This window comes from Choloepus didactylus, chromosome 4 (genome assembly GCF_015220235.1).
Source record: "Choloepus didactylus isolate mChoDid1 chromosome 4, mChoDid1.pri, whole genome shotgun sequence".
Lineage (NCBI taxonomy): Eukaryota > Metazoa > Chordata > Mammalia > Pilosa > Megalonychidae > Choloepus > Choloepus didactylus.
The window spans coordinates 48,116,093-48,143,575 of NC_051310.1; the positions used below are offsets into that span (position 1 = coordinate 48,116,093).

The following is a 27,483-nucleotide window of genomic DNA, read 5'->3' on the forward strand; positions in this document are numbered from 1 at the left end:
CGGACGGTCTCCCATATGGGTACTAGAATCGGGTCCATACACACGCCCGTCTGGCGCGCTCGGTCTATGTCGCGACCGAGCTTCATCCAAGAGGGTAGGCTAAGGCTGCCGGTGCAGGCAAACCAAGGGGCAAAAGTATCAACATCATCAAGAAAACGCTGAAGGGAGCTTTTCCTGACCGAGATACCCCGTTGTTTCAAAAGGTTCTTTAAGGGAGCTAAGAGAGATGAACTTCCGGACTGCCCCATGATTGCAGTCGGCACTATACTTCAGTCACTCGGAGAGCTCTTCCGAGTCCCCCGGGGTCACCTGAAAACCCACGGGCCCTAACTATCATGTAATAAGACGCACTCACCTTCTCGCGTTGATCAGGCGCGGGAAGTCCGCCGTAAGCTCGATGCGCAGCGCTGCTCTCCTCACAGAGGGACCGTCGAGAGCGAGGCAGGAGGAGGAGCGTTCCCCGTACGGGCCACCACTTGTCCGGCGCCGCCCCGCTCGACCCCTGTTCCCCGGCCGGCGAGGGGAGAAACAAGGGATGAGAGAGAGAGAGAGATGCAGACCACGCAAACTGACCTGGCTGGAAGTCACGACTCAAGCCACACGGCGGTTGCGAGAGCAAGTCTTTTACTGAAGCTAGATAAGCATTCTCTGTTACAGGTTTCCACGCGGGGCAGAGTGCCTCGCGGGAGAGCAGCCTCGATGTGGCCGTCAGGTACGGCTCCTAGTGGGCTGTCTCTCCGAGGTTCGCTTGGGCAAACTCTTAAGTACTCTACTCATAACCAATGATCTAGCGCCGCGCATATGCACTCAATTGGCAGATAGGAATAGTGAGTGTGCACGTCATAAGCGGAAGCAGGATATGGGCGCCATCTTGGCTCATTCGATGGGCGGGGGGACTTTGGAGCAGGTTTACAGCGCATGCGCTATGCCCGTCCCGGGAGACGGCTCTCCACATGCAATAGGTAGTTTTTCCCATATACCTCTCTGTTGTTAACTCTGTGTACCAGTGTCATACCTTAGAAGTGTATCATTGAAGCACTTATATTTATATTTGTAGTGCTAATCTGTGGGATACATGCCTTTAAACAGCCACTTTAGATCATGTCCGCCTTCAGTGCGGCACGGATACTTATAATCCCTTTAATGAACAATCATCACCCCTGTCCATTCCCATACTTTTAAGTTCACCCTTATTAACATGTCTGTACATATTAGGTTATCATTTCTCCTTTGCTAGCTTCTGTCTATCTCTAGGTCCCCTATATTCTACATCATAAGACACTGATTTTACATTGTTCAGGGAGTTCACATTAGTGATAACACACAATGTCTCTCCCTTTGTGTCTGACTTATTTCATTCAGGATACTGTCTTCAGGGTTCATCTATGTTGTCATATGTTTCAGGACCTTGTTCCTTCTTAGCTGCATGGTATTCCATTGAATGTATATACCACATTTTGTTTATCCACTCATCTGTTGAAGGACACTTGGATTGTTTCCATCTCTTGGTAATTGTGAACAGTGCTGCTGTGAGCATCGATGTGCAAATGTCTGTTCATGTCAGTGCTTTCAGATCTTCTGGGTATATACCTAGAAGTGGAATTGTTGGATTGTAGGGTAACTCGATATCTAATTTACTGAGGAACAGCCCAACTGTCTTCCATAGCAACTGTACCATTATACATTCCCACCAGCATTTGTTGTTTCCTGTTTGTTTGTGGCAGCTATTCTTATCGCTGTGAGATGATTTTCACTGTTTTCTTGACTTGCATTTCTAGGATAGCTAGTTAAGATGAACATTTTTTTCATGTGTTTTTTAGTCATTTGTATTTCTTCTTTGGAAAAATGTCTTTTCATATCCTTTGCTCATTTTATAATTGGGCTCTTTATACTATTGTTGTTGAGTTGTAGGATTTCTTTATATATGCAGGATATCAGTCTCTTATCAGATATATGATTTCCAAATATTTTCTCCCATTGAGTTGGCTGCCTCTTCACTTTTTTGACAAAGTCCTTGGAGGCAAAGAAGCTTTTGATTTTGAGATTCCCATTTATCTCATTTTTCTTTTGTGGCTTGTGCTTTGGGTATAAAGTCTAAGAAGCTACCTCCTATTACTAGGTCTTGAAGATGTTTCCCTGTATTATCTTGCAGGAGTATTATGGTACTGTCTCTTATTTTGAGGTCTTTTATCCACTTTGGGTTAATTTTTGAATAGGGTGTGAGGCAGGGGTCCTCTTCCATTCTTTTTTGTTATGGTATCCTGTTCTTCCAGCCTTATTTGTTGAGGAGACTGTTCTGTCCCAGTTCAGTGGATTTGGGGGCCCTATCAAAAATCAGTTGAGCATAAATCTGGGGGTCTATTTCCCAACTCTTGATTCGATTCCATTGATCAGTATGTTTATCTTTGTGCCAGTACCATGATGTTTTGACCACTGTGGCTTTAAAGTAGGCTTTAAAGTCAGGAAATGTAAGTCCTACCAGTTTGTTCTTCTTTTTTAAGATGTATTTGGCAATTCAAGGCCCCTTTCCCTTCCAAATAAATTTGATAATGAGCTTTCCCAAGTCCACAAAGTAGGTTGTTGGAATTTTGATTGGAATTATGTTCAATCTATAGGTCAGTTTGTGTAGAATTGATATCTTAACAAAAATTAGCCCTCCTAATGCATAAACACAAAATATCTTACCTCCTATTTAAGTCCTCTTTGATTTCTTTTAGTAAATGAAGTTTTGTAATTTTCTGTGTAGAAGTCTTTTATGTCCTTGGTTAAGTTTATTCCTAGGTACTTGATTTTTTTTTTTAGTTGCTATTGTGAATGGAATTTTTTTCTTGAGTATCTCTTCAGTTAGATAATTTCTAATGTATAGGAATATTACTGACTTTTGCACATTAATCTTCTATCCCTCCATTATGCTGAATTTGTTTATTAGCTCAGGTAGCTTTGTTGTCAGTTTCTCAGGATTTTCCAAATATAAGATCATGTCCCGGCCCGCGGGACGATCAACGGAGGCTCTGACTCCTGCGAGGGAAGAATGGTATGGGACAAGAGACACAAAGAATGACAGCAAGACAGGTTTCTGATCAAGCTGCAAAATTTTATTGAGGAGGCTGAGCATATATACTCTAGGGTAGAGGGAGTGGCTAGTAAAAACAGGTGGCGGCCTAGGATTGGTGGTTGCAAAGGCGGGTGGCGGTCTAGGATTGTTGATTGCTGTTGCTAGGGTGAGAGGCAGATGTAAGGTTAGCTTTTGGCGCGAACTGCTAATCCTTCCTTGAAGAAGGCTAATTATAGCTTAGGCTGTTCTTGCATCAGCCCTGGCGGCCATGTTGCATGTTACCGGTATCGCTGAAGGTGAATATTATATATGCTACCTTAATTGTCCCCAACAAGATCATATCATCTGCAAATAATGACAGTTTTACTTCTTCCTTTCCAATTTGGATGCCTTTTAATTTCTTTTTTTGCAGGATTGCTGTGGCTAAAACCTCTAGCACGATGTTGAATAATATTGGTGACGGTGGACATTCTTGTCTCATTCCTGATCTTAGAGGGAAGGCTTTCAGTCTCTCACTGTTGAGTTACTATGCTGGCTGTGGGTTTTTCTTATATGCCCTTTATCATATTAAGGTAGTTTCCTTCAGTTCCTGCCTTTTGAAATGTTTTTATCAAAAAGACACGCTGAATTTTGTGCAGTGCTTTTTCAGCATCTGTCATGATGATCATTTGATTTTTCCCTTTTGATTTGTTAATATGTTATATTACATTGATTTTTTTATGTTGAACCACCGTTGCATGCCTGGAATGAACCCCACTTGGTTGTGGTGTGTAATTCTTTTAATATGCCTTTGGATTTGATTTGCAAGTATTTTGTTGAGAAGTTTTGCATCTGTATTCAGTAGGGAGATTGGCCTGTAGTTATCCTTTCTTGCAGTATCTTTATCTGGTTTTGGTATTAGAGTGATATTAGCTTCATAAAATGATTTAGGTAGTGTTCCCTTTTCTTCAATTTTTTGAAAGAGTTTGAGTATAGTCGATTGTTTTTGGATGGTTTGGTAAAATTCCCCTGTGAGGTCATCTGGCTCTGGGCTTTTATTTGTAGGAAGCTTTTTGATGACTGATTGGATCTCTTTACTGTAATTTTTTTAGTTGAGGGGTCTGTTTCTTCTCTGGTCAGTCTAGGTTGCTCATGTGTTTACAGGAAATTGTCCATTTCCCTGTAAGTTGTCTAGTTTGTTGGCGTATCATTGTTCATATTATCCTTTTATGATTTTAGAATTTTCTTTGGGATCCGTACTAATGACCCCACTCTGATATATGACTTTGTTTATTTGGGTCTTCTCTCTTTTTGACTTTGTCAGTCTAGCTAAGGGTTTTTCAGTCTTGTTGATCTTCTCAAAAAACCAACTTTTGGATTTATTTATTCTCACTATAGTTTTTTTGTTCTCCAGATCATTTATTTCTGCTTTAATCTTTATTCTTTCTTTTCCTTTTCTTGGTTTAGGGTTACTTAGCTAATCATTCTCTAGCCTTTGCAGTTGTTCAGTTAGGTCTTTAGTTTTAGCTCTTTCTTCCTTTTTGATGTGTGCATTTAGAGCTATAAATTTCCCTCTCAGCACTGCCTTTGCTGTATCCCATAGGTTTTGTTATGTTGTGTTCCCATTTTCATTCGTCTCTAGATATTTAGCAATTTCTTTGGCAATTTCTTCTTTGACCGACTTAGGAGTGTGTTGTTTAACCTCCATATATTAGTGAAATATCCAGTTCTTTGGTGTTTATTGATTTCTAGTTGCATTCTGTGTTTTGTATAATTTCAGTCTTTTTAAATTATTAACACTTGTTTTGTGCCCCAGCATATGATCTATCCTGGTGAACATTCCATGAGCACTAGAGAAGAATGTATATCCTGGTAATTTGGCATGTAATGATCTATATGTATCTGTTAAGTCTAATTCATTTATCATATTGTTAAGGTTCTCAATTTTCTTGTTGGTCCTCTGTCTAGTTGTTCTATCTATAGAAGAGACTGGTGTATTGAAGCCTCCCACTATTATTGTAGACATGCCTATTGCGCCCTTCAGTTTAGCCAATGTTTGTCTCATGTACTTTGGAGATCCTTGATTGGGTGCATAAATATTTATGATTGTTATTTCTTTTTTGTGAATTGTCCATTTTATTAATATACAGAGTCCTTCTTTGTCTTTTATGACATATTTGCATTTGAGGTCTATTTTGTATGATATTAGTATAGCTACCCCTGCTTTCTTTTGGTTACAGCTTGCGTGGAATATTTTTTTTCCATGCTATCACTTTCAATCTCTTTGTGTTGCTTCATCTAAGATGAGTCTCTTGTAAACAGCATATTGATGGGTCATACTCTTTAATCCGTTCAGCCGTTCTGTATCTTTTAATTGGGGAGTTTAATCCATTCACATTCAAAGTTGTTACTGTGAAGGGAGTTCTTGAACCAGCCATCTTATCCTTTGGTTTTTAGTTATTAGATCTATTTTTTCCTCCTCTTTCTTTTTTTTTCTTTAAGTTACCCTTACTAATACTCTTCAGTTCTGTGCCCTTCCCCAGACTTTTCTCTCCTTGTTTTTTCTCAGCTGGTAGTGCTCCCTTTAGTATTTCTTGCAGCACAGGTCTCTTGTTAAAAAATTCTCTCAGCATTTGTTTGTGTGTGAAAATTTTAAACTCTCCCTAAATTTTGAAGGAGAGCTTTGCTGGATAAAGAATTCTTAGTCGACAATTTTTTCTTTCAGAATCTTTAAATATGTCATACCACTGCCTTCTCACTTCCATGGTGCCTTCTGAGTAGTTAGTATTTAGGCTTAGGTGGTTTCCCTTGTATGTGGTGAATCCCTTCTCTCGCTGCTTTCAGGACTTTCTCCTTCTCTTCAGCATTTGACAATGTGATTAGTATATTTCTTAGAGTGGGTCTGTTTGGATGTCTTCTATTTGGTGTTTGTTGGGCTTCATTGATATGTATATTTATGTCATTTATAAGGGTTGGGAAGTTTTCCCCAACTATGTCCTCAAATACTCTTCCTAGCCCTTTTCTCTTCTCCTTCTGGGACACTGTCCCAGTTTGCTAAAGCTGCTGTTATGCAAATACCAGACATAAACTGGCTTTTATAAAGGGGATTTTTAGATTACAGATTTACAGTTCTAAGGCCATAAAAGTGTCCAGACTAAGGCATCAAGAAGAGAATACCTTCACTGAAGAAAGCCCGATGGTGTCCTGAACACCTCTGTCAGCTGGGAAAGCATGTGGCTGGTGTCTGTTGCTTTTTTGCGCCTGGGTTCTGGTTTCAAAATGACTTTTTTCCAAAGTGTCTCCGGGCTTCTCTCTCTCTAGCTTTGTTCTCTCAGCTCCTGTGCATTCTTGCTTGTTCTCCCAGGGCACTTCTCTCTAAGCATCTGGGGTTCCTCTCTTAGCTTCTCCAGGGCAAACTCTGGGCTTCATCTCATAGCTTAGAATCTCGAAATGCCTTTTTGTCTGCATCTCTAAGCATTTGGGTCTCTGTGGGCTCTCAGCCCTCTTATGGACTCCAGTGAGCTAAGTAAGACCCACCCTCAATGGGCAGGGTCACATCTCCATGGAAATAATCTAATCTAGGTCCTACCCCACAAGATTGGAATAAAAGAACATGGCTTTATGGGGTCCATAACAGCTCCAAACCAGCACAGACACCAGTGGTTTTATATTTGTGTGCTTCATGTTGTCCTTCATTTTCCTGAGATTCATTTCAAATTTTTCTATTTTTTTCACCATTTGTTCTTTTCTTCACTGACATTCAATTGGTTTGTCCTCTAATTCACTTATTCTTTCTTCTGCCTCTTCAAATCTGCTGTTGTGTGTCTAGTATATTTTAATTTCATCTACAGTACCCTTTATTTTCATAAGGTCTGCTTTTTTTTAATTTACTCTTTCATATTCCTCTTTACGCTCTTGTAAAGTCTTCTTGATGTCTTTTACGTCTTTAGCCAACCCATTGAAATTGATTTGGAGATTCTTTGATTAATTGCTCCAGATTCTGTGTCTCCTCTGGCTTTTTAATTTGCTTGTTTGGATTGTCCGTATCTACTTGGATCTTCATGTGCTTTGTGATTTTTCTGTTGGCTTTGGGGCCTTTGCTTATCTTGATAAGGTTAATTTGGGAAATGTAGTATTATTTGAATATGTGTCTATAATTTGGCAGAGCTACAGTTTGCTGGAATACACGTTCCCTGTCTTCCCAGCAGATGGTGCTCCTGAGCCACCTCGTATTGTCAAGCCAGCTTTCCCCCAACTTCGCCTGTTTGCTCTGTGGGCAAACAAGGTGGTAATCCAGTCAGCGCACCAGTTCTTCATGTGCACTGTGGACTGCCAGCCCTTTGGGTTGGGGGTGGGCGATGCGCAGTTCAGCAGGGATTTCACTCAAGGGCATAGTGGGTCCGGTGGTTCATGGGCCTCCTAGTGGATCACTCTCAGACTATGGGGCTATGCGTCTCACCCTCCAGCTCAGATGTGCTGCATTCCCTGTCTACTGTGCATCCTCGAGCCTCTGGAGTTGAGGAGGGGCTCCTGACACTTCTGTGCTGTGCCCTTGCCTCTTTCTGCCTCTCACCTGTGCACACCACGTGCTTCCGTGGTGGGAGAGTAAGTGTGGTCACTACAAGTCTCTTGAATCCCAAGTTCCTTCATAGGAGCTCCTGGTTGTATGGCTGTGAAGGTTATCTCCCCAACTATTTGCTGAGATTGGTGCGTGGGGGGTGGTCCTGATTGATTAAACTCACCCCGTCCTTTCAGACTCAGTTTCTCTGCTTTTTCATCCAAGTCCCGACTATGTGTTGTAGAGGTCCCTCTCTTTCTGGTCGCACCCTGGAACTGCTGTTCTGGGACACTTTCTGCTCTTTCTCTAGGTTTTTTCACAGAGGAGATGTTTGCTCGGCCTTTCCTATTCCACCATCTTGCCGAAAGTCCCAGGCCCAAAACATTTTTTGAGCTTCCTAGTAGATTGGAAAGAGTTATAAAAGCAGCTGACTCTACATTCACCTTTATAACCAAGGCCAAAATTGGAATACTTTCACTGTTGTAGATATTTTCAAGGGCCTTCCTTTACTTGGAAACAGAAAGTTTTCACTGCTAGCTTTAAATAAAATGAGAGAGAAAGAATTTCAAAAGCGAAGGGGTTAGCAGAAAGGTTTTAAAGTTCTTAATTTTACGTGGTGATTTTCAACCTTGGGCACACATTGAAATACTTGAGTCACTTTTATAAAACACAAATGCCCAGGCCTACCCACACCCAATGATGTCAGAATCTCTGGGAGTAGAACCCAGGTAGTGGTACTTTTTAACAGACCTCTCCTCCCTAGTCCCTCATTCTTACATGCAGCCAAGGTTGAGAATCACACTGCATTAAAAGAATGTTTTTTTCAGCAGTGGAAACACTGTATTACTACCACTGCCACCTCACTACCATCAGCAATGAACCTTTGAACCCACTACTTTGGATACAGTAATAAAGTAATTGGAATGATCAAGTATTTAATACTTATTTTAGCCAGCACATTAGTTTTTGTTTAGCTTCTTATTTGCTTTTGTATATCCAAGTATTTTATATAATCAACATTTTTACTTGGGTCCAGTTCATAGGATGTGAAGTCTCATTTTACTATTTGATTCATTATAAAGCTTCACAATTGTTTCTTTGTTTAGTTTCTTATTTGCTTTTGTAAATCCAAGTATTTTATATAATCAACATTTTTACTTGGGTCCAGTTCATAGGATGTGAAGCCTCATTTTACTATTTGATTCATTATAAAGATTTACAGTTGTCTCTTTTTTGATGAAATATTATTGGCTATATCTGAGGTTTATTGTGTGTCAAAAGCAATTCCAAATAGAAGTCTAGTTCCACTAGTAAAATAGGATTCTTTTTAAGTTTCCTGAAGTATGTGATGCAAAAAAGGAATGCTGCCTGTGTCTATGTTTAGTACAATTGATGGCATTGATTTAACAGACCACATGGATGGGCAATTTATGCATTTTACCAATAGTGCTAATGTATATCTCTTTGGTCCTATAAGGCTAAGTCTACTTAGTGTTTTAGCACTAAGCATCTTCTTAGTTCTGTGGGACATTATTGCTAGTTCTTTCTAAATATGGGCTCATATGCCTTATTGAGTCAAATTCTCACATGTTAAAAGTTTTTGAGTGTTGTCTGTGAGGGATTGATAGCATACATAGATGGGGATTTGTACCACTAATGATCAGAGATAGAACATAGCACCTCCAGGGAAGGTGAGATTTGAGGGGGTCAGAAACTATGTTTACATGCTCTTTTTGTGTGGGTACCTTAATTTTTTTTGAGAGTTGGGGAAAAGTAAAAGAACTAAGTGAGTAATGTCAGGATATTTTCAGTTAAAAGCGTTGCTAATTTAGAAATATTTTATTTCAGATCTTTTGAACTAAAATATCTGGTTTAAAATATAAGTTCATCTGGGGTTCAAGTAATATTACTGCTTGGCTTCCCATGCAAATATATGACGATTTTACAGAAATGCTTATTCACTGTATTTCCACACACATTATAACAGCCTATGTATAAATAAGTTACCAGTCCACATCTTTGTTTGAACCAATCTGCCTTCTCCTTGGGATATTAAGTCTAATAAATGTAATGATGTGGTCCTTCTTTATTTGCAAACGTGAATTGAGCATTCTGGTTTTCAACAACTTCAGTTGGTTGGAATCCCAGAGCACAGACCCAGAAGACACCACCAGCTCATGTTTTATTTCTTCTACCTTTGCTTCTTCTTGCTTTGCAAAGTCCTGACAGAGCCAGGTCTCAAGGAAAAATGGGCTGATATTGGATCCATGATCCTGTGCTCCGAACATTAGATAGGATAAAATAATGGAAGCTGTTGACTAGGGGAGGGATGAGCTTCTTCTGCAAATTGTAAACAAATAAGTAAGTAACCAGTCCTTTGAATCTTAATGAGTGTGAGGGGAGTGTTTTTTGGGGGGGTGATGAGGGGTGGGCGGTGTAGGTGGTGGCATTGTGGCTAATGTGTATGTAGGCCCTGTTGACTGTACTTTAGACACTCAAGGAGAATTTTTGTCTTTTACTCCCCCTTCTGTTGAAGTCTGTGGCATTTTTCCATTACATGTTACACTTGTAAATTTCAAAGTTATTGGAGTACAAACACCTTGGTGGTGGGAATGAGTAGTAGTCATTTTCCCCAGCTTATTGGCAAAATTGATAAGATGATGCTGGGAGACAGTGATAGAAACTGCCTACAGGGGAAAACGACTAATGTTAAAAAGCAAAGAGAAGGACAGTAGAATGAGAAATAGATCTGCTAAGTGGACGGGCCACTTAGCCAGTCACTACATTTTTCTCTTGGATGGGAAACATATTCTGAAAATCAACCTAATTGTAAGGGTTCTCCTGGTGCAGTGGCATCTGACTTTATGGGATCTTATAAAGCTGTGATACTGAGTGAGTTATTCTCCCTTTTAAACAAATACTAACATTTGACAAATGAGTAGTTGTGCTAATGACCTTCATGTATTGCATAACCACTTATTGATTCCTAATTATTTATGGTATGTTTCTCTAGGAAAGACATCCCTCTCCTGGGGACAGGGACAGCCTGTGCAAGCCAGAGGTTTCTATTGTGTTGCTCAGGAAGATAGGTGGATAAGAACGTTTGTCTGCTTTGGGATTTCAAGATGACCTTTAATTTTCCTAATTTGCATTTATTTCCAAATGTTTGTAATTTGTGTTTTGTTTTGTTTTATTTTTTCCTTCAATTATAGTTACTTCAGCAGTATTAACATTTCCAGGTGGCTTTAATTTGTTAAGTGAGTAGCTTTGAGTTGTTAGAATCTAGTGTTATTGCATTGTAAGAATATACTGCCTGCATGTCTTCTTTTTGTCATTTTTGAGGTTTTCTTTATGGACTAGTACCTGATCCTTTTTATAAATGTTTCTTTAAAAAGAATATCTTTATTTCCAAGACTGGTTACATAGACACTAAACTTTTCTTATATTGATAAGTCTTCTGGGCCACCCAGAGAATGTTCTTTCTCCCATCTTTTTCATATCCCATTGAGACTAGGGAGATGATGATTAGGAGGAGGTTGGGAGCAGCATGGCTGTGTGGGGCAGTCTAGGGGCCAGACATTACAGGAGGGACCCTTTGCTTGAACTGTTACTAGTTATATCATTCTTTGGCATAGATGATTTTTTTTTTAAATTGTTGTTATAAAGGAATTGACCCTTTGAGGAAACCATTTCCCCCTTTTCTTCTTTTGGTCATTCTTGACTGCTTAAGTTCTTTTATGTAAGGAAGGGAGGTCATTTTAGAAGAATTTAGTCTGCAATAAAGGATAAATCATAGCTTGTGGCTATATATTTTAATCTCTGGGGAATGGGCTGGAGAGGAGATAGAGAGTTTCTGCGAGACACTTTATGATTGGGGAGCATGCTGGAGATCAATTTGTTGATTTCTTTCTGCATTCTTCCTCTTCTCTCTTTTTATACACTTTGTTTTCTGGAATACTGTATTGCTTTTGCCTTTCACTGAGATTGAATATATCATGATGATGAAGAGCCTGGGTTTCAGTCCTGTTTCTGCTGCTTATTAGCTGTATAACTCTGGGCAAGTCATTGAAGCTTTCCATGTCTTGGTCTTCTCAGCTGTAAAATGGGAAATAATATTTAACTGCATATGGTTGTTGTCAGGATTTAATGAGCTATAATATATGTAAAGTGCTTAAGATAGTACCCAATAAATGTACCCAATAGTGTTCAATAATTGTAAGCTGTTAACAGTTTTCCATTGGGCAGAGGGGGATCCTGCTTCACATTTGTCTATGACATTACATCGATTTGGATAAATAAATAATGATTTGCAACTGCCTAATTCTTTTAAAAAAAGGACTAACTAAATATTAACTGTCCAAATGTCTTTAGCAGCTAAATGTGTGAATCCCTTGAGTATTAGTGCATTGACCATAAAGATTAATCATTGTTCTCACTGCTTAAATGATAGTGCACTTTTTGGAGGAAAGCCTATCATTTATAAATACTTTCATAATTCTTAGGTACTGCGTCAAGGAGCTCTCTGTGCAGGTGATCTCATTTTTCAGCTTTCTTAAAATTTCCCCTCAAAAATGGGATTAATTAAAATTTCTTTTGAAGATTTTAATTCTTAACTAATGTTTCATTAATAAGCTTTTTCTTTCTTGTTCCTGATGCAGTGTCAAAATTCCTATTGAGCTTTGAGGTATGGGGTCCGAGGTAGAACTCAGATTTCAGTAATTAATCCATATGTTCCTGCACATGTAATTAGCCATTGGTAAAAGATAATGCAGTCATGTTTATAAACAGCCTTGTTTAGTTTTTGTTTGTTGGTTCGCTTATTTTTAACACTTGAAGCAGGTAGCAATTAAAGAGCAAGCTTGGTCTGACTAAGTTTTGTTTTCAGTTTAAGGCTAGGTGTTTTGAAACTGATGAAGTCTAAGGACATACGATAAGACATATCTCATGCCTTGACTTAAAACTGATTCCAAAGTCTTGGGCTGTAAGTTACCTTAGGTCTTTGGGGACCTATGGTAGTGGTGGTGGTGGTTGGGGGTGAGGGAGCAGTGTAACTCACCTGGTGAAGAATAATTTCTAAATTTATAAGTTGTTTTTGCTGATAGTAGCAGTGATGCTATCCATATACCTTTGAAAATGTTGACTACTTCTTGTGCTCTTTTTGTATCTGCTAGAGAAATCTTATGTTTTCAGGTGTCCTGTGCACGTTCATCTAGGCTTCCCCTAAAGTCAATGTCATTATGCTATGTTTTGGGGGAATTTACCTGTGAGTTCCTAGTACTTGGGCGGGCATTTAGGTTGTGGATGTGAGGAAGGGAAGGAGGTCAAGGAGAGGATCATGCAGGTCCTGTGAATGGGAATGTAGCCTCCATTCCCATCTGCTGGGGCTTCTGCAGCTGGAAGACAGATGCTGTTAGCTGCTGTACTTACTTCCAGGAAGCAGCTGGCCCATGCTCTGAGGCTGCTTCCTGTAAAGTATTTTCTGGGAGGCTGGCAACTGAACATAGCTGCATGTGACTAACATTATTAAAGGGCTTCTCCAGTAGTACAAAGGGAATGTGGGAGTGTGGTTAGAGACTTGGGCAACCTGCCCAGCTCCATTGTGGGATCTCAATGGTTGTCTCTAATTTTCTTTCTGAAAAAATGGAGAATAATACCATCTGTTAACCTGTAAGGGTGATCTGAGGATTAATGAGTTAATCACCTGATAGACAGCAGAGCCTACCCTGGTCATAAATTTTCTTTGCCTCTCCTGGGAGGGATGCTGCAGGTTGGCAGATGTGAATAAAATATAGAGGAAAGATGATAGGAGTGGGCCTTCTGCCACTTAGTTGGTATGTTTCAAATCCAACTTCACTTACGGTTTCCTTTCTAGCTAGAGGATTTTAACTAACCTGAAATTTCTACATATTTTTTTTAGAAATAACACCAAGCCAAATGTGTGACCTGCTGTTTGCAGGAAAGAACAGATGTCTCTTCTGAGAACATATTAATAAAGATGTCACTGTTTTTCTCCTACTGTAAGAGAAGAAGCTGGGTCAAAAGATAAGAGTGTAGATTTAAGTGGAGTTGGCTCTTATTTTCCCACTACTGATGTGCTCTTTTTGAGAGAATTGGTATTGCTTCATTTTGTTGATTGTTCATGGTTTTTTTGACAGAAACTTCATAGAGATGAAGCCAAAACAGCACAAAACAAAAAAAATATAAACATACATAGCAAAAGAATTGCTTTAAATACCAAGGATGTCAGCATGAAATTAAAATAGACTGACATTTCTATTTTGAAATTTCTTAGTAAAGGTAATTCAAACCAACAGTGAAAACTGGGCTTTACCTTATAATGGGAAGTTTGACCTTTGTCAGCGTTTGTTGGACTTAAGGTTGTTGACATTGGGCCTTTTGGTTAAAATTTGCTTCAACTCTTTAATGGCTCTTGGGATTTTGGTCGGTCTTTGGAGTGGAATAGCAAATGCTGTCAATTGTGTAGGTATAATGTAGTTTTCAAGACAAAGTCTCTGAAGTAGTGGATATGGTGTCCTCTCCCCTGCACTCCTATGTGTAACTGTTAAAAAGAACACTGTTGTTATGTGAATTCTTATTTATTTTTTTGAGCTTGCTTTTGAAGTAACTTTCACAGAGAATTCCTGTTACCTAGAAATTGATGACAGACTTACACCATTTCCTTTTTTTTTCTTAGACGTTCCATCCTCAGAGCAGCCTGAACTGTTCCTAAAGAAACTTCAGCAGTGCTGTGTCATTTTTGACTTCATGGACACGCTATCTGATCTTAAAATGAAAGAATACAAGCGCTCCACTCTTAATGAACTGGTGGACTACATTACAATAAGCAGAGGCTGTTTGACAGAGCAGACTTACCCTGAAGTAGTTAGAATGGTGAGTTTCTTTTTTTCGCCGCGGACACTTTTAAGCATCTTCCATAGCAACTCACAGGTGTATTTATTTCAGAGTGAGGTTACTGGGACTCCCGTCCACAAATGAGAGCCAGCCCCCAGAGAACTAAGCAAAAGCAGTTGGCACAATACTAGAATGTCTGAAGAGTATGATTTCATGAGTATGAGATTCAGAACTTTTCACCTATACCAGCGTTGAAGGAATCAATGACTTCAGATATGAAACTAAGATTTCCAGGGGATTATTAGAATTCTGGCTTTGGGAAAAGAAAGAGTCACAGAAGAATCAAGAAAATTTTATATATGTATTTGAAAAATATTTAAGCTTGATGGAGGTCTTGATCTTTTCCCCCTGTTCATTGTGGTATATTAGAAGTGGCTTTAAGCTTAATGTAATTGTGATTTGTAGAATCTAATTAGGACCTCTGTTGGCTTTATAACAAATCCTTCTCTTTACAATACCCTTAGAGTCAGGGGCAATGTCTTTCATGATTTTTGAACAAAGTCTTGCACTTTGGGTGGTCTTTGAGAGTTATGAGAAGAAATAGCATAATGTAAGTAATTATGTTCTTATTCAGTCAACAATTATATTTCTTAAAAAGTGTACCAAAGTACGATCTTTCTGTTAGATTTCTTTAAGCGGGTTGCCTTCTTGGCATCCCAGAAAATTTTGGATCTAGACCGCTCATGCTATTTTGGAAGGGGTGGGGTGGGGGCTGGTCTACTAACTTGTGAAAAGATGCTGCAGAGATCCAGAAAGGTCAGTGCACCATTGGGACGCTCACCAAGGGGATGTGACCTACACTCTGTGCACTGCTGAAAACCTGTCTAGCTTTTCTGTTTAAATCTTGTCATTTTTATTGAACAAATGCATGAAAGGGACATTTGTGTTAGAGTAGATGTGGTCAAAAATAGATAGTTCAGATTTGGAAAGATACCTGAATTATCATAACTTGAGAAACAATGACTGATGTATGAAGGCTATTTCAAAACAACACCCAATATGTCCCTCAGTTCCAAATGCATATTGCACTTGCTGTTAATTTACAGAAGTGTTATGCTAGAATATTTTGTAGGATAACTGTTAACATTGTGGCTCTAAAGCACTGGTTCTCAACCAGGAGCACTGTTGCTTCCTAGGGTACCTTGGGCAATGTCTAGAGAGAGTTTTGGTTGTTGCAGTAGAAGGGGAAGTGAGGGTTTGCTGCTGGCATCTAGTGGGTAAAAGCCAGGGATGCTGCTAAACATGCTACAGTGCACAGAACTGTCCCCCCCAACAAAGAATTTTCTGGCTCCAAATGTCAATAGAGCTGCTGTTGAGAAACCCTGCTCTAGAGTTTGCACGCTATTTAAACCTTTTAACCTGATACTCCGTATCTTCTCTAGTTTGGCTTTTCTTGTGCAGAGTACAGTCCCTATAGTTCAGCCTATCCCTGTGCTTAGCTACCTGTTACATCCCCTCCTCAGAGGCAGCCTATGTTTATAACTTTCTTCTTTGTCCTTCCATGGATGGTCCATGAATATGTAAGCATATACAAGCATATATGCATAAAAATTGTTTTTCTTTGAAACACACAAATGGTGGCATACTACACAAACTTGTACCTTGCTATTGCACTTAATATATAGTATATGACAGTACATATAGAGTTACCTCATTAATTTTTATAGCTGAGTAGTATTCACTGTATGGTACTATAACTTATTTACCAGTACTCTATGAATATCGTTATACACATATCAGTTTGACTTTTTGAGAGAACATCTGTATATTTGTTGATTCTTTTTTTTTTCTCCCTATTTCTGGACCTTTATGTTTTCCCTGCCCACCTACCTCTAATTCTAATCCTTACCCTCCCTTCAAGACCCAACTTAACGCTACCACTTTTTCCTGAAAAGCCCCAGTATTTTCTTTTTCCTTTAGTTCTGCTTCTTGGCATCCACCCTTTGGGAATTTGTTCATTTGCTGCTTATTATCCTTTCACACATCAATCTGACTTTTCTAACTAGACTGTCAGCTCTAGTAGACCAAGGAAATGTGTGCTACACATCCCTGTGGCCTCCACAGTACCCCCTAGCCCAGTGCCACCTGTGAGGCTGTTGCACCAGAATTATTGAATGGTGGAATGAATTCCCTCTTAAAATGTGGGCATTTGAGTCTCCTGAATTATGACTAATATACTGAATGTCACTGGATTATATTCAGTTTTTAAATCTCTTATTTAGCATAAACCAAGTCTTTCATTCGTATAAACCAGCTTTTCCTAAAGACCATTTTCTCTTTTCCCACATCCTCCACCACCTCTCCCACCCCCAAAAAGAGTCTTATCATGTGTGTGTGAGTATGTGTTTTAAAATATACTTGAGCCTTAACCTTAATACTCTAGATGGTAGTTTAGAATTCTCAGAGGTGTAATTCATTTTCATATTTGGTGATTTGTGAAATTGTTAGCTACTAATTTTACATGGTACTTAGTCTGGGAGCATTTACAGAGGTGATAGAATAGAAAGAGAAAGGACTTCGGAATCAGAAAGGCCTAGGTTTAAGTGTCAGCTCTGGTCACTTACTTGCTCTATTACCTTGGGAAAGTTACTTTATTTTGGGGGCCCTCAGTTTTAGTGTGGTGCTAAGGGGTTTGTGTGGACTGGGGAAGAGTGACCGTATCCCCTTCCACTCACTTTCAAAAATATTCCAAATAAGTAAAATTCTTGTGCTTGGTTTGCAAATCAAGGTTCCAACCATCTCAAATACATGTATAATCTAGTAAACATAGTGCTTACTACTGTGTAAGAAGAATTGGAACCAAGTCCTATCTTGTTTCCCCTACCCCCTTTTGATTTGCTGCCTCTAATCTAAGCTCCTTCCATGTAGAAATTTTGGCACTGCCACACTCCCTTTCCTAATCTGTATTGTACCTGCCTTTTGGGGGATTTTGTGGGGATTAGTGATGATGTGTTTAAAGTTCCTAAAAACAGTCCATACCCATGGCAAGCACTCCATCAATACTTTCATTTAACATTCTATAAATAATATTACTGTATTTTAATTTGATGGTTTTCTTACTGGATACATGACTTTACAGCCATTGGTGAATTCCACAGTTAATGTTTGTGCCTCAGTGGTTCTCAAACTCTGTAATTGCCTGTTGACCAATCACCATCCCCACCTACTCCTCTTTCTTGTCTCTGTAAAACAAAACTTACTTTTCTGGGATCAGTGAGGGATATGGTAGTGCTTTCAGTGAAATATCATTGAAGCCATAGCTGGCTTTTACAAACCAAGATGAATAATGATTTATAATGGCATGTAATGGTATCGGCCTTATTACCAAAAGCCTGATGGATCCTATACCTTGACAGTCGCTAGTCCTGTTAGGGGAAGAAAAGAGGGACAGATGAAAGTAATTGTGAGTTGTAGAAATCATTTTTAACATTTAAATGAAGTCTGGTTATCACCTATAGATAGCTACAGTTAAGAAAGAAAAACCACTCTTTGTGTCAACAGGGCAAAGCAAAACAATGTATCTTGTAACTTACCTGCAAGAAGAGGATTGTTGGGTAGTGGAAAGAGCCCTAGGCAAAGAATCTGGGAACTGTTCTCATTTGTCTATCCACTTAACTAGGGATGGGATATTGGGTAAGTCATTTCCTCTCTAAGCCTCAGGAACTCCTATTGTAAATCAAGGGAGTTGATTATGATCTCTCACATCCTTCCAGCTCTGAAAAATACCAGCTCTTTTGATTAACACAGTCAAGAAATTTAGAATCAGTTTTGCCACTCTTAAAGTTTGCAAACCATTGTCCAAAGTAGTTGTTTAGGTGAATGGCTTGTTACATGTATTTGTCATGGGATCGTATCTGATGGAAAAACAAGCATTTGAGCTTTCAGTTTGGCTTTGGTACATTCTGCTTTGTGTCATCTCAAGTGCCAGGCTTCTGTCCTTGTTCCTGCCATACCCATCAGAAATTAACAGACCATAGTCATTTCTGGGCATTCCCAGAACGTTAAATTTACCCACAACAGCTTATCTGTTCTTACTGGGTTATCATTCCCCTTCCCTTTATTGCTCTCTATTGCTAGTTCCCCTACATTCTACATTATAAACCATTTATTTTACTTTTTTCAGTGTTCGCATTAATGGTAACATGTAATATTTCTCTTTTTGTGGCTGGCTTATTTCACTCAACATTATGTCTTCAGGGTTCATCCATGTTATCGTATGTTTCACGACATCGTTCCTTCTTACTGCCGTGTAGTATTCCATCGTGTGTATATACCACATTTTATTTATCCACTCTTCTGTTGAAGGACATTTGGGTTGTTTCCATCTCTTGGCAGTTGTGAATAATGCTGCTATGAACATTGGCCTGCAGATATCTGTTCCTGTTACTGCTTTCAAATCTTCTGGGTATATACCAAGACATGCAATTGCTGGATCAAAGGGTAACTCTGTATCTAGTTTTCTAAGGAACTGCCAGACTGACTTCCAGAGTGGCTGAACCATGATACAGTCCCACCAACAATGAATAAGAGTTCCAGTTTCTCCACATCCTCTCCAGCTTTGTAGTTTCCTGTTTGTTTAATGGCAGCGATTCTAATTGGTGTCAGATGGTATCTCCTTGTGGTTTTAATTTGCATCTGTCTAATAGCTAGTGAAGCTGAACATTTTTTCATGTGTTTCTTGGCCATTTGTATTTCCTCTTCAGAGAACTGTCTTTTCCTATCTTTTTGCCCATTTTATAATTGGGCTGTCTGTACTATCGTCATTGAGTTGTAGGATTTCTTTATATATGCAAGATATCAGTCTTTTGTCAGATACATGGTTTCCAAAAATTGTTTTCCATTGAGTTGGCTGCTGCTTCACCTTTTTGACAAATTCCTTTGAGGTGCAGAAACTTCTAAACTTGAGGAGTTCCCATTTATCTATTTTTTCTTTTGTTGCTTGTGCTTTGGGTGTAAGGTCTAGGAAGTGGCCGCCTAATACAAGGTCTTAAAGATGTTTCCCTACATTATCTTCTTGGAGTTTTATGGTAATGTCTTTTATATTGAGGTCTTTGATCCACGTTGAGTTAATTTTTGTGTAGGGTGTGAGGTAGGGGTCCTCTTTCATTCTTTTGGATATGGCTATCCATCTCTCCCATCCCCATTTGTTGAAAAGACTGTTACGTCCCAGTTCAGTGGCTTTGGAGGCTCTATCAAAGATCAGTCAGCCGTAGAGCTGGAGGTTTATCTCTGAATTCTCAATTCGATTCCATTGATCAATATGTCTGTCTTTGTGCCAGTACCATGCTGTTTTGACTACTGTGGCTTTATGATAAGCTTTAAAGTCAGGGAGTGTAAGTCCTCCCACTTCGTTTTTCTTTTTTAGAGTGTTTTTAGCAATTCGAGGCATCTTCCCTTTCCAAATAAATTTGGTAACTAGCTTTTCCAAGTCTGCAAAGTAGGTTGTTGAATTTTTGATTGGGATTGCATTGAATCTGTAGATGAGTTTGGGTAGAATTGACATCTTGATGACATTTAGCCTTCCTATCCATGAACATGGAGCTAATGAAGTTTTAAGATAAAATGTGTTGAACGGTTTTTTCTTCTTTTCTATTGAGGTCTTTCCTTATGTCCTTTATATTGTTTTTTGGTCCCTATTAGCTTTTTAAAAAATTTCCCCCCCGGCTCTCAAATTATACCCTGTCATTTGGTCATCTAAGTGCTTTATATTTTTATACATTATTTGATTTAACTGGAAATCACAATGTTGGTTAGCCTCCTATTAGGATAATATAGCTCTGTAGAAAATTAGGAAGTTACAATGAAAGGTCTCTGAGTCTGACTACACATGCTCTTAGGATTACTTTGTTAACTTTGCTATATACTCTATTTGTTGAAAGACAGCAGGTTTCTTTTCAGAAAATGACTAATTAATAGCAGCCTTGGGAATGATACCTACCAAGGGAAATATGAAATGTCTATTTCATATCTTCCTGCATATGATAAGAAATTGCCTTGGAGGTGACTCTTCAGACCCAGAGGAGATAAGATCTATACATAGAGATTAGTCGCTATATCAGTCAGTGTTCTCCAGAGAAACTGAACCAACAGGATATGTTTATATAATATATGTGTGTGTGTGTGTGTGTGTGTATGTGTATGTGTATGTATGTGTGTAAATGTGTATTAAGAGATAGATTTATTATAAGGAATTGGCTGTAAATTTCAGTAGGAGTGATGATGTTGAAGTTTTGAGTCTGAATTCCTTACGCTGGAAATTCAATGAGGTCTGAAGGGTGTAGTCTGGAGGCAGAATTCCTTCTGATCCCTGAAATCCTCAGTTCTTGCTCTTAAGACCTCCAGATGATTGGATGAGGCCTACCTACACTATTGAGAATAATCTTCTTTACTTAAAGTCAACTGGTTGTAGATGTTAATCCCATCTATGAAATAAAACTAGGCCTATTTCTCTTTTCCCATTTTCATTTTTATTTTTTTAAAATTCAGTTTCATTGAGGTATATTCACAAACCATACAGTCATCCACAGTGTACAATCAGTTGTTCACAATACCACCATATAGTTGTGTATTCATTACCACAATCAATTTTTGAACATTTTCATTACTCCAAAAAAAAGGAAGAAAAATACAAGGAAAAAAAAACCCACCCACCCAAAACATCCCATCCCTCCCATCTTCCCCTATTATTTATTTAATTTTTGTCCCCATTTTTCTACTCATCTATCCATACACTGGATAAAGGGAGTGTGAGCTACAAGGTTTTCACAATCACATGGTTACACAGTGTAAGCTCTATAGATACACAATCATCTTCAGGAATCAAGGCTGCTGGGTTGCAGTTCAACAGTTTCAGGTATTTCCTTCTAGCTATTCCAATACACTAAAAACTAAAAAGGAATATGTATATAACGCATAAGAATAACCGCCAGAATGGCCTCTCGACTCCATTTGAAGTCTCCCAGCCACTGAAACTTAATTTTATTTCATTTCTCTTCCCCCTTTTGGTCAAGGTGGCTTTCTCAATCCGTTGATGCCAGGTCCAGGTTCATCCCTGGGAGTCATGTTCCATGTTGCCAGGGAGATTTGCATCCCTGAGAGTCATGTCCCACATAGGGGGGAGGTCAGTGAGTTTACCTGCTGAGTTGGCTTAGAAAGAGAGGTCACATCTGAGCAACAAAAGAGGTTCTCTGAGGGTGACTTCTAGGCACAGTTATAAGTAGGCTTAGCCTCTCCTTTGCAGTAAGAAGCTTTATAAGGGCAAGCCCCAAGATCATGGGCTTGGGTTTATAAATTGGTAGTCCCTAGTGCTTGTGAGAATATCTGGAATTCCCCAGGTGGGGAAGTTTTCTTTGCAAATACTTGTTAAATTCTCTGCCCGAATTACTGTGGGATGTATCAGGGCTTCACACTAACCTGCATAGAACAACCAGATCTCACTCCCTATAAAGTTCCATGTAATTATGGTGTTTGAATAAACTGACCATACAAGTTAAATTATACAGAAAATATAGATTTTGCAGCAAATAAACGTCTCTTCCTTTGGTCTCACACAGAAGTTGAGGTTTTAAAACACTGTTCCTGCTATAACCACACAGTTATACATTCACTACCACAATATGTATGAGGACACTTCCATTTCTTCCACAAAGAAAAAGGAAGAGGAGAAAAAAGAAAAAAAGAAAAAAAAGAGACAGATACAATACATAGTTACAGTCTGAAGGCCATAAAGTGTCAAGGTAAGGCATCAACAATCGGGTACCTTCACTGAAGCATGGCCATTGGTGTCCGGAAAACCTTTGTTAGCTCGGAAGGCATGTGGCTGGTGTCCACTTGCTCCTTAGTGGCAATTCAGAATGGCATTCTCCAAAATATAGCTCTTGGGGAGTTTTGTCCTTTCTTAGCTGCAGTTGCTCTCCAAAATGTCACTCTCAGTTGTTCTGCTGAGCTCCTTCTGTCCGAGCTTTTATAAGACTTCAGTAAACTAATCAAGGCCCATGCTGAATGGGCAGGGCCATGCCTCCATGGAAATTATTTAATCAGAATTATCACTTATGTTTGGGTGAATCACATCTCCATGGAAACAACCTAATCCAAAGGTTCCAACTTAATCAGCATTAATTAGTCTGCCCACACAGGATTGCATCAAAGAACATGGAGTTTTGGGGGACATAATACATCCAAACCGGCACAATATTATAAGGTTACTGTTAACTATATCCTCCAGTTTGCATTGATTGTATTTTTTTTCTCCAATACCATCCCATTTCCAAAACCTTGCAAAGTTGACATTCATTTGTTATCCCTCATATAAAAACAGTCTTATATTTGTTCATTTAATCACAATCATTGACCAATCTATGTTTCACTAAGTTATACTGCCTCAGTCTGTATCTTCTCTCTTTCCTTCTGGTGTCCCACATGCCCCTAACCTTCCTCTTTCAACAGTATTCACAGTCATCTTTGTTTAGTGTATACATACAGTAGTGTGCTACCATCACATAGTATTGTATTATCCATTTCTAGATGTATGGAATTGATCCTGTTAGGCATTCTGTACTCCTTCAGCATCAAATGCCTGATCTTTACCCTCTTTCTGTCTCCTGGTATTTTCATTTCTACACTCCTGTCCAGCTCTCTCGCTCATCTGTTCCTATCTGTCTATGTTGTAGAGGAGATCTCCTGTTCATGAACTCTCTCAGTGTCTGTTTATTTGTAAATATTTTAAACTCTCCCTCATTTTTGTAGGGCAGTTTTGCCTGATGTAGGATTCTTGGTTGGCAGTTTTTCTCTTTCAGTAACTTGAATATATCATATCATTGCCTTCTCATCTCCATGGTTTCTGCTGAGAGATCTGCACTTCGTCTTATTGAGCTTCCTTTGTATGTGATTGATTGCTTTTCTATTGTTGCTTTCAGAATTCTCTCTTTGTCTTTGACGTTTGAAAATCTGATTAGTAATTGTCTTGCAGTAGATCTATTTGGATCAATGCTGTTTGCGGTATGATGCACTTCTTGGACCTGTAATTTTATGTCTTTCATAAGAGTTGGGAAAATTTCATTGTTATTTCCTCTATTATTCTTCCTGCCCCCTTTCCCTTCTCTTCCCCTTTCTGGGTCACCTATAACACGTATATTCGCATACTTCATGTTGTCATTCAGTTCCCTGAGATCCTGCTCATATTTTTCCGTTTCTTTCCCTGTCTCTTCTTTTGTGTGTAGGATTTTAGATGTTCTCGTTTATTGATCCTTTCTTCTGCCTCTCCAGGTCTGCTGTTGTATGTCTCCACTGTGTTTCTCATCCTTTCTATTGTGCCTTTCATTCCCATAAGTTCTGCCGTTTGTTTTTCAAGTTTACGAATTCTTCCTTATGGTCACCCAGTGTCTTCTTTATATCCTTCATCTCTTTTGTCACGTCGTCTTTCAACTTGTTGATTTAATTTTGAAGATTTTTTTGAACACCTTTAATTAGTTATTTCAACTCCTGAATCTCAGTTGAGGTGTTAGTTTGTTTCTTTGACTGGGCCATATCTTCATGTTTCCTGGTGTGGCTCATGATTTTTTGCTGTGAGGCGTCTGATTGTCTTAATTCTGGAGGTTGTTTTCTCTCTTTTGCCCAGGGTTTTCCTGTTGGTTGTCTTTGATCTCTCCCTTTTCTTTGTTTCTCTTGCTGGCCAGTTGTCAGACTATTACTGACCCCTAGTCTTTCCTCAAAAATCAGGCACCCACTGTGGCCTATCACAGGGGTGGGAGGTAGGCACTGGGTACCCCAGCAAGTTCACTGTGGGTGGTAATACAAATTTGCTGGCTTCTAGTGGTGCTCTGCTTTCTGCCAGTCAGCAAGACTTGGATTTTTTAGAGCCCTGCTTTAACAGTTGGGTCTTCTGTATTTCTCAGCCAAAACAGGACTGGGTTTCTGTATAGGGTATGTAGACCAGCTCCTGTGGTCCTAAGAAAGAGTCTGGAGTATCTTTTAAGCAGTATTTTAATTCCCTTGCACCTTCCAAATGGTCCATCAGATGGCGCTGTTCGATGACTTAATTATCCTCAGAGGCAGCTTTGCCTCCCAGCATAGGCTGCATCTGCACAAGTGAGCTGAAACTGCGGGATTCCTATGCCCTCACTTTGTAGGTCAAAATCTGGCTCAATGTGGGGCTGCACCTGTGGCAGAGGACTCCCTCAGCTGACCCAATACTCCAGCTGTCCCCAAGGCAAGGAAATGGCCACTTGCTGCTGCTTCCCTCATGGGTGGGGGAAGGGCTTTCCAACCCAGGGCTGGAAACAATCTCTGTCCACATTTTCTCAGTCTCTTTGTCTCTCACTGACCTGGGCCTTGAGATGTTTTCCCCTGTTCCCCGAATCTTCAAACCATGGGGGTGTGTCTCACTGTTGTGAGAGATTTTATAGTCTGTGTCCGTGGTGGGCGGGGTCCTGTGTGTGATTCTGTGCCTTTCCCACACTGAGACCGAGTGAGGGGGAGGGGTGAGGATCAGCTGGTCCGGGATGGAAAATTCCTACCTGATATTTCTTCTCTTTTTTCAGTTTGGCATTTGCAGGGTCCTTCTCCAGTCTATATTCTTCTCCAGAGTTTCAAGCAATTCAGAATTGTCCTTTTATTCATTGAATCTCTGGAGAGAAGTTTTCAGTAACTGTTTATGTTGCCATGTTGATGATGTCACAGCAAATACATGTTTATTCTTTGCCCAGATTACTTTGGGATGTATCAGGACTTCGCACTATCCTGTAACCAGCCAGATCTCACTCCGTTTCAAAGTTCCATGTAATTATGGTGTTTAAATAAGCTGATCATACAAGTTAAATTATATGGTGAGCTACAGAAAGTATAGATTTTCTAGGCCTGTGTTTGACCAAACAACTAAACACTTATGATTACCTAGCCAATTTGACACAGAAAGTTAACCATCACAGTAGCAAAAGAGCCACTTTGGGGGTAGGATGCTTGCAAGATTGGAAATTTAAATAATGGGAGAGAATTGAGCAATATCTGGAAAGGGCATTTATGAACTGAAATTACTGGGAAAATTTTGAGAATAGGATAAGTCTAAAAGATAGGACCTGAGAATTAGAACAGAAATGAAAGAATTTTTTTCCATTTGGAAAAGATTTTAGTATTCTGATAATGATCATTTTTAGAATGAGATCAGGAAGAGTTCACTGCTAAAGGTTAGGAACAGATTGTTAGCATTTGTAATTTGTAAGAGAACAAAGAAACTATACAGACACTTTGTCTTTTCCTTAATTAGCATTTTAAACTATCATTCTGTTTATGCCAATGCTCATTTAATGTTCATTTAACAATATTTGTTTAGTGTCTTGGGGTACCCATAGTTTGGTTTCATGGGGTCAGTAAAATCCCTGATGTTGACTGCAAAAATTTGTGTTCTGTGTAATTTTGTGGGACAGGATCCATAGCTTTTTATTAGATTTTCAAAGGTATATGTGACTCCAGAATGGTTCAGGATAGATTTTACCATGTGTGCAATGCTCTGCTAGATGCTGCATGGTTAAGAAATACAAGATGAGGTTGGCTAGTAGCGGGATCCTCCCATTTAAGGCAGTAAGTAAAGATGACAAATGATTTCACTAATTTAACCGTCTGGGCCTGGAGTTTTCTTGGTGGTTTTTGATAGTGAATTCAGTGTCTTTAATGCATGTACGATTATTCACATTTTCTCTTTTATCTTGTGTCAGTTTTAGTAGGTTTTTGTAATAGTTACACAATACATAATTGCAGTCAAATACTATCCTTAGAGGCTCTTTACAAAGGTGTGTACTAGTGAAAGAAAATTGCTGGCACCTTACATACCCTCCATTGTTAGCAGTAACAGCTACAACATATGAATCAGTTCAGTCATTTCAACAACCTGTAAGGTAGGTAGCGTAATTATAATATGCTGTTTTATAGATGAGATAAAGGAAGTTTAGAAAGTGACGAAACTTGCCCAAAGCCAACCAGCTGGAACTGGCAGAGCAGAGATTTGAACCCAGGCAGTCTCCAGACTGCTTCCCTAGAATCATTCTTTCCAATAGGAGTGAAGTCCCAAATCACTGAAGTTTGAATTCCTGCTCTGTACTGTGTTTTTTCCTTGAGTTTAAGTTTTCCTTGATTACAAGCCCTTCCCTGTATCTTCTGCTGCTTCTGACAAAGCCAGAACAAATAGTAGTCTCTGGGGTTAAATGTTCAGTTTTGCTTTAGAAACTGCTGTCCCATCCTGTTCCTTCCCTCTCTCCTCCCCACTCTTCTTCTCCCCAGTACCCTTTTTAGTAACTTTGTGCTGATTTTGTGTTATTCTTGAATTGTTAACTGTGCTTATCAACATTTTTTTCTATTCTACCACTCACTTCCTCTCAGTATTCAGTAATGCAGTGATTGGGGTTTGGGAGGGGCTCAGGAGGAGAACTGTCCCACCCAAACTGCAGTTTTGAGACATTAAGTTCATATGCTTCCCCTATGTCTTTATCTTGCAGTCCTACCATTAAAAGTTCCAAAGAAGCAGGTCCTTCAGCCCAGATGTACTCCTCATATAGTGTTATTAGCTTGGAAAGGCCTTACCTTTGCAACTTCAGAGACCTCATCTTTGCTGCCTTGTTCATTCTTGAATTGATTGGACTCACAAAAGATTGATCTGGCTATTCAAAAGGCCAGTGTATGAATTTAAAGTGAGAAAAGCACTGTTGAGTGGATAGCAGTTTGCGTGTATTTGAATCCTGCCTTCTCTACCTGTTGACAAGCTATATGTGCAGCCAAGGAGTCATCAAGTTGCTTGGTCAGCCTGGATTTGGGGCAAGGGGAGTTGCTAGATGATTTGAACAATCACTCCATCTCCACGATGGACACTCTAATCCTGTACACTTAGGTGTACAATCTGTTTTTCCTTTTTGTTCTCTTTCCTTGGTCTATGGTATAGATGAGACAGAACAGGGCCCAGTCCAGCCGTTTATTTAGCTGGGTGATCTTGAGG

At 39.3% G+C, this 27,483-nt stretch overlaps 1 protein-coding gene across 4 annotated transcripts in view; it reads left to right on the forward strand.

Annotated features, from left to right (window-relative positions):
• The window catches only part of PPP2R5E (protein phosphatase 2 regulatory subunit B'epsilon), a 195,928-nt gene that overhangs the window by 99,120 nt on the left and 69,325 nt on the right, over nucleotides 1–27,483 (forward strand). For all 4 annotated transcript variants that reach the window (XM_037832574.1, XM_037832571.1, XM_037832573.1 and 1 more), the window contains exon 3: nucleotides 14,287–14,483. In XM_037832574.1, the coding sequence (XP_037688502.1) occupies nucleotides 14,287–14,483 (197 nt within the window). The remainder of the gene's footprint in view (nucleotides 1–14,286; nucleotides 14,484–27,483) is intronic.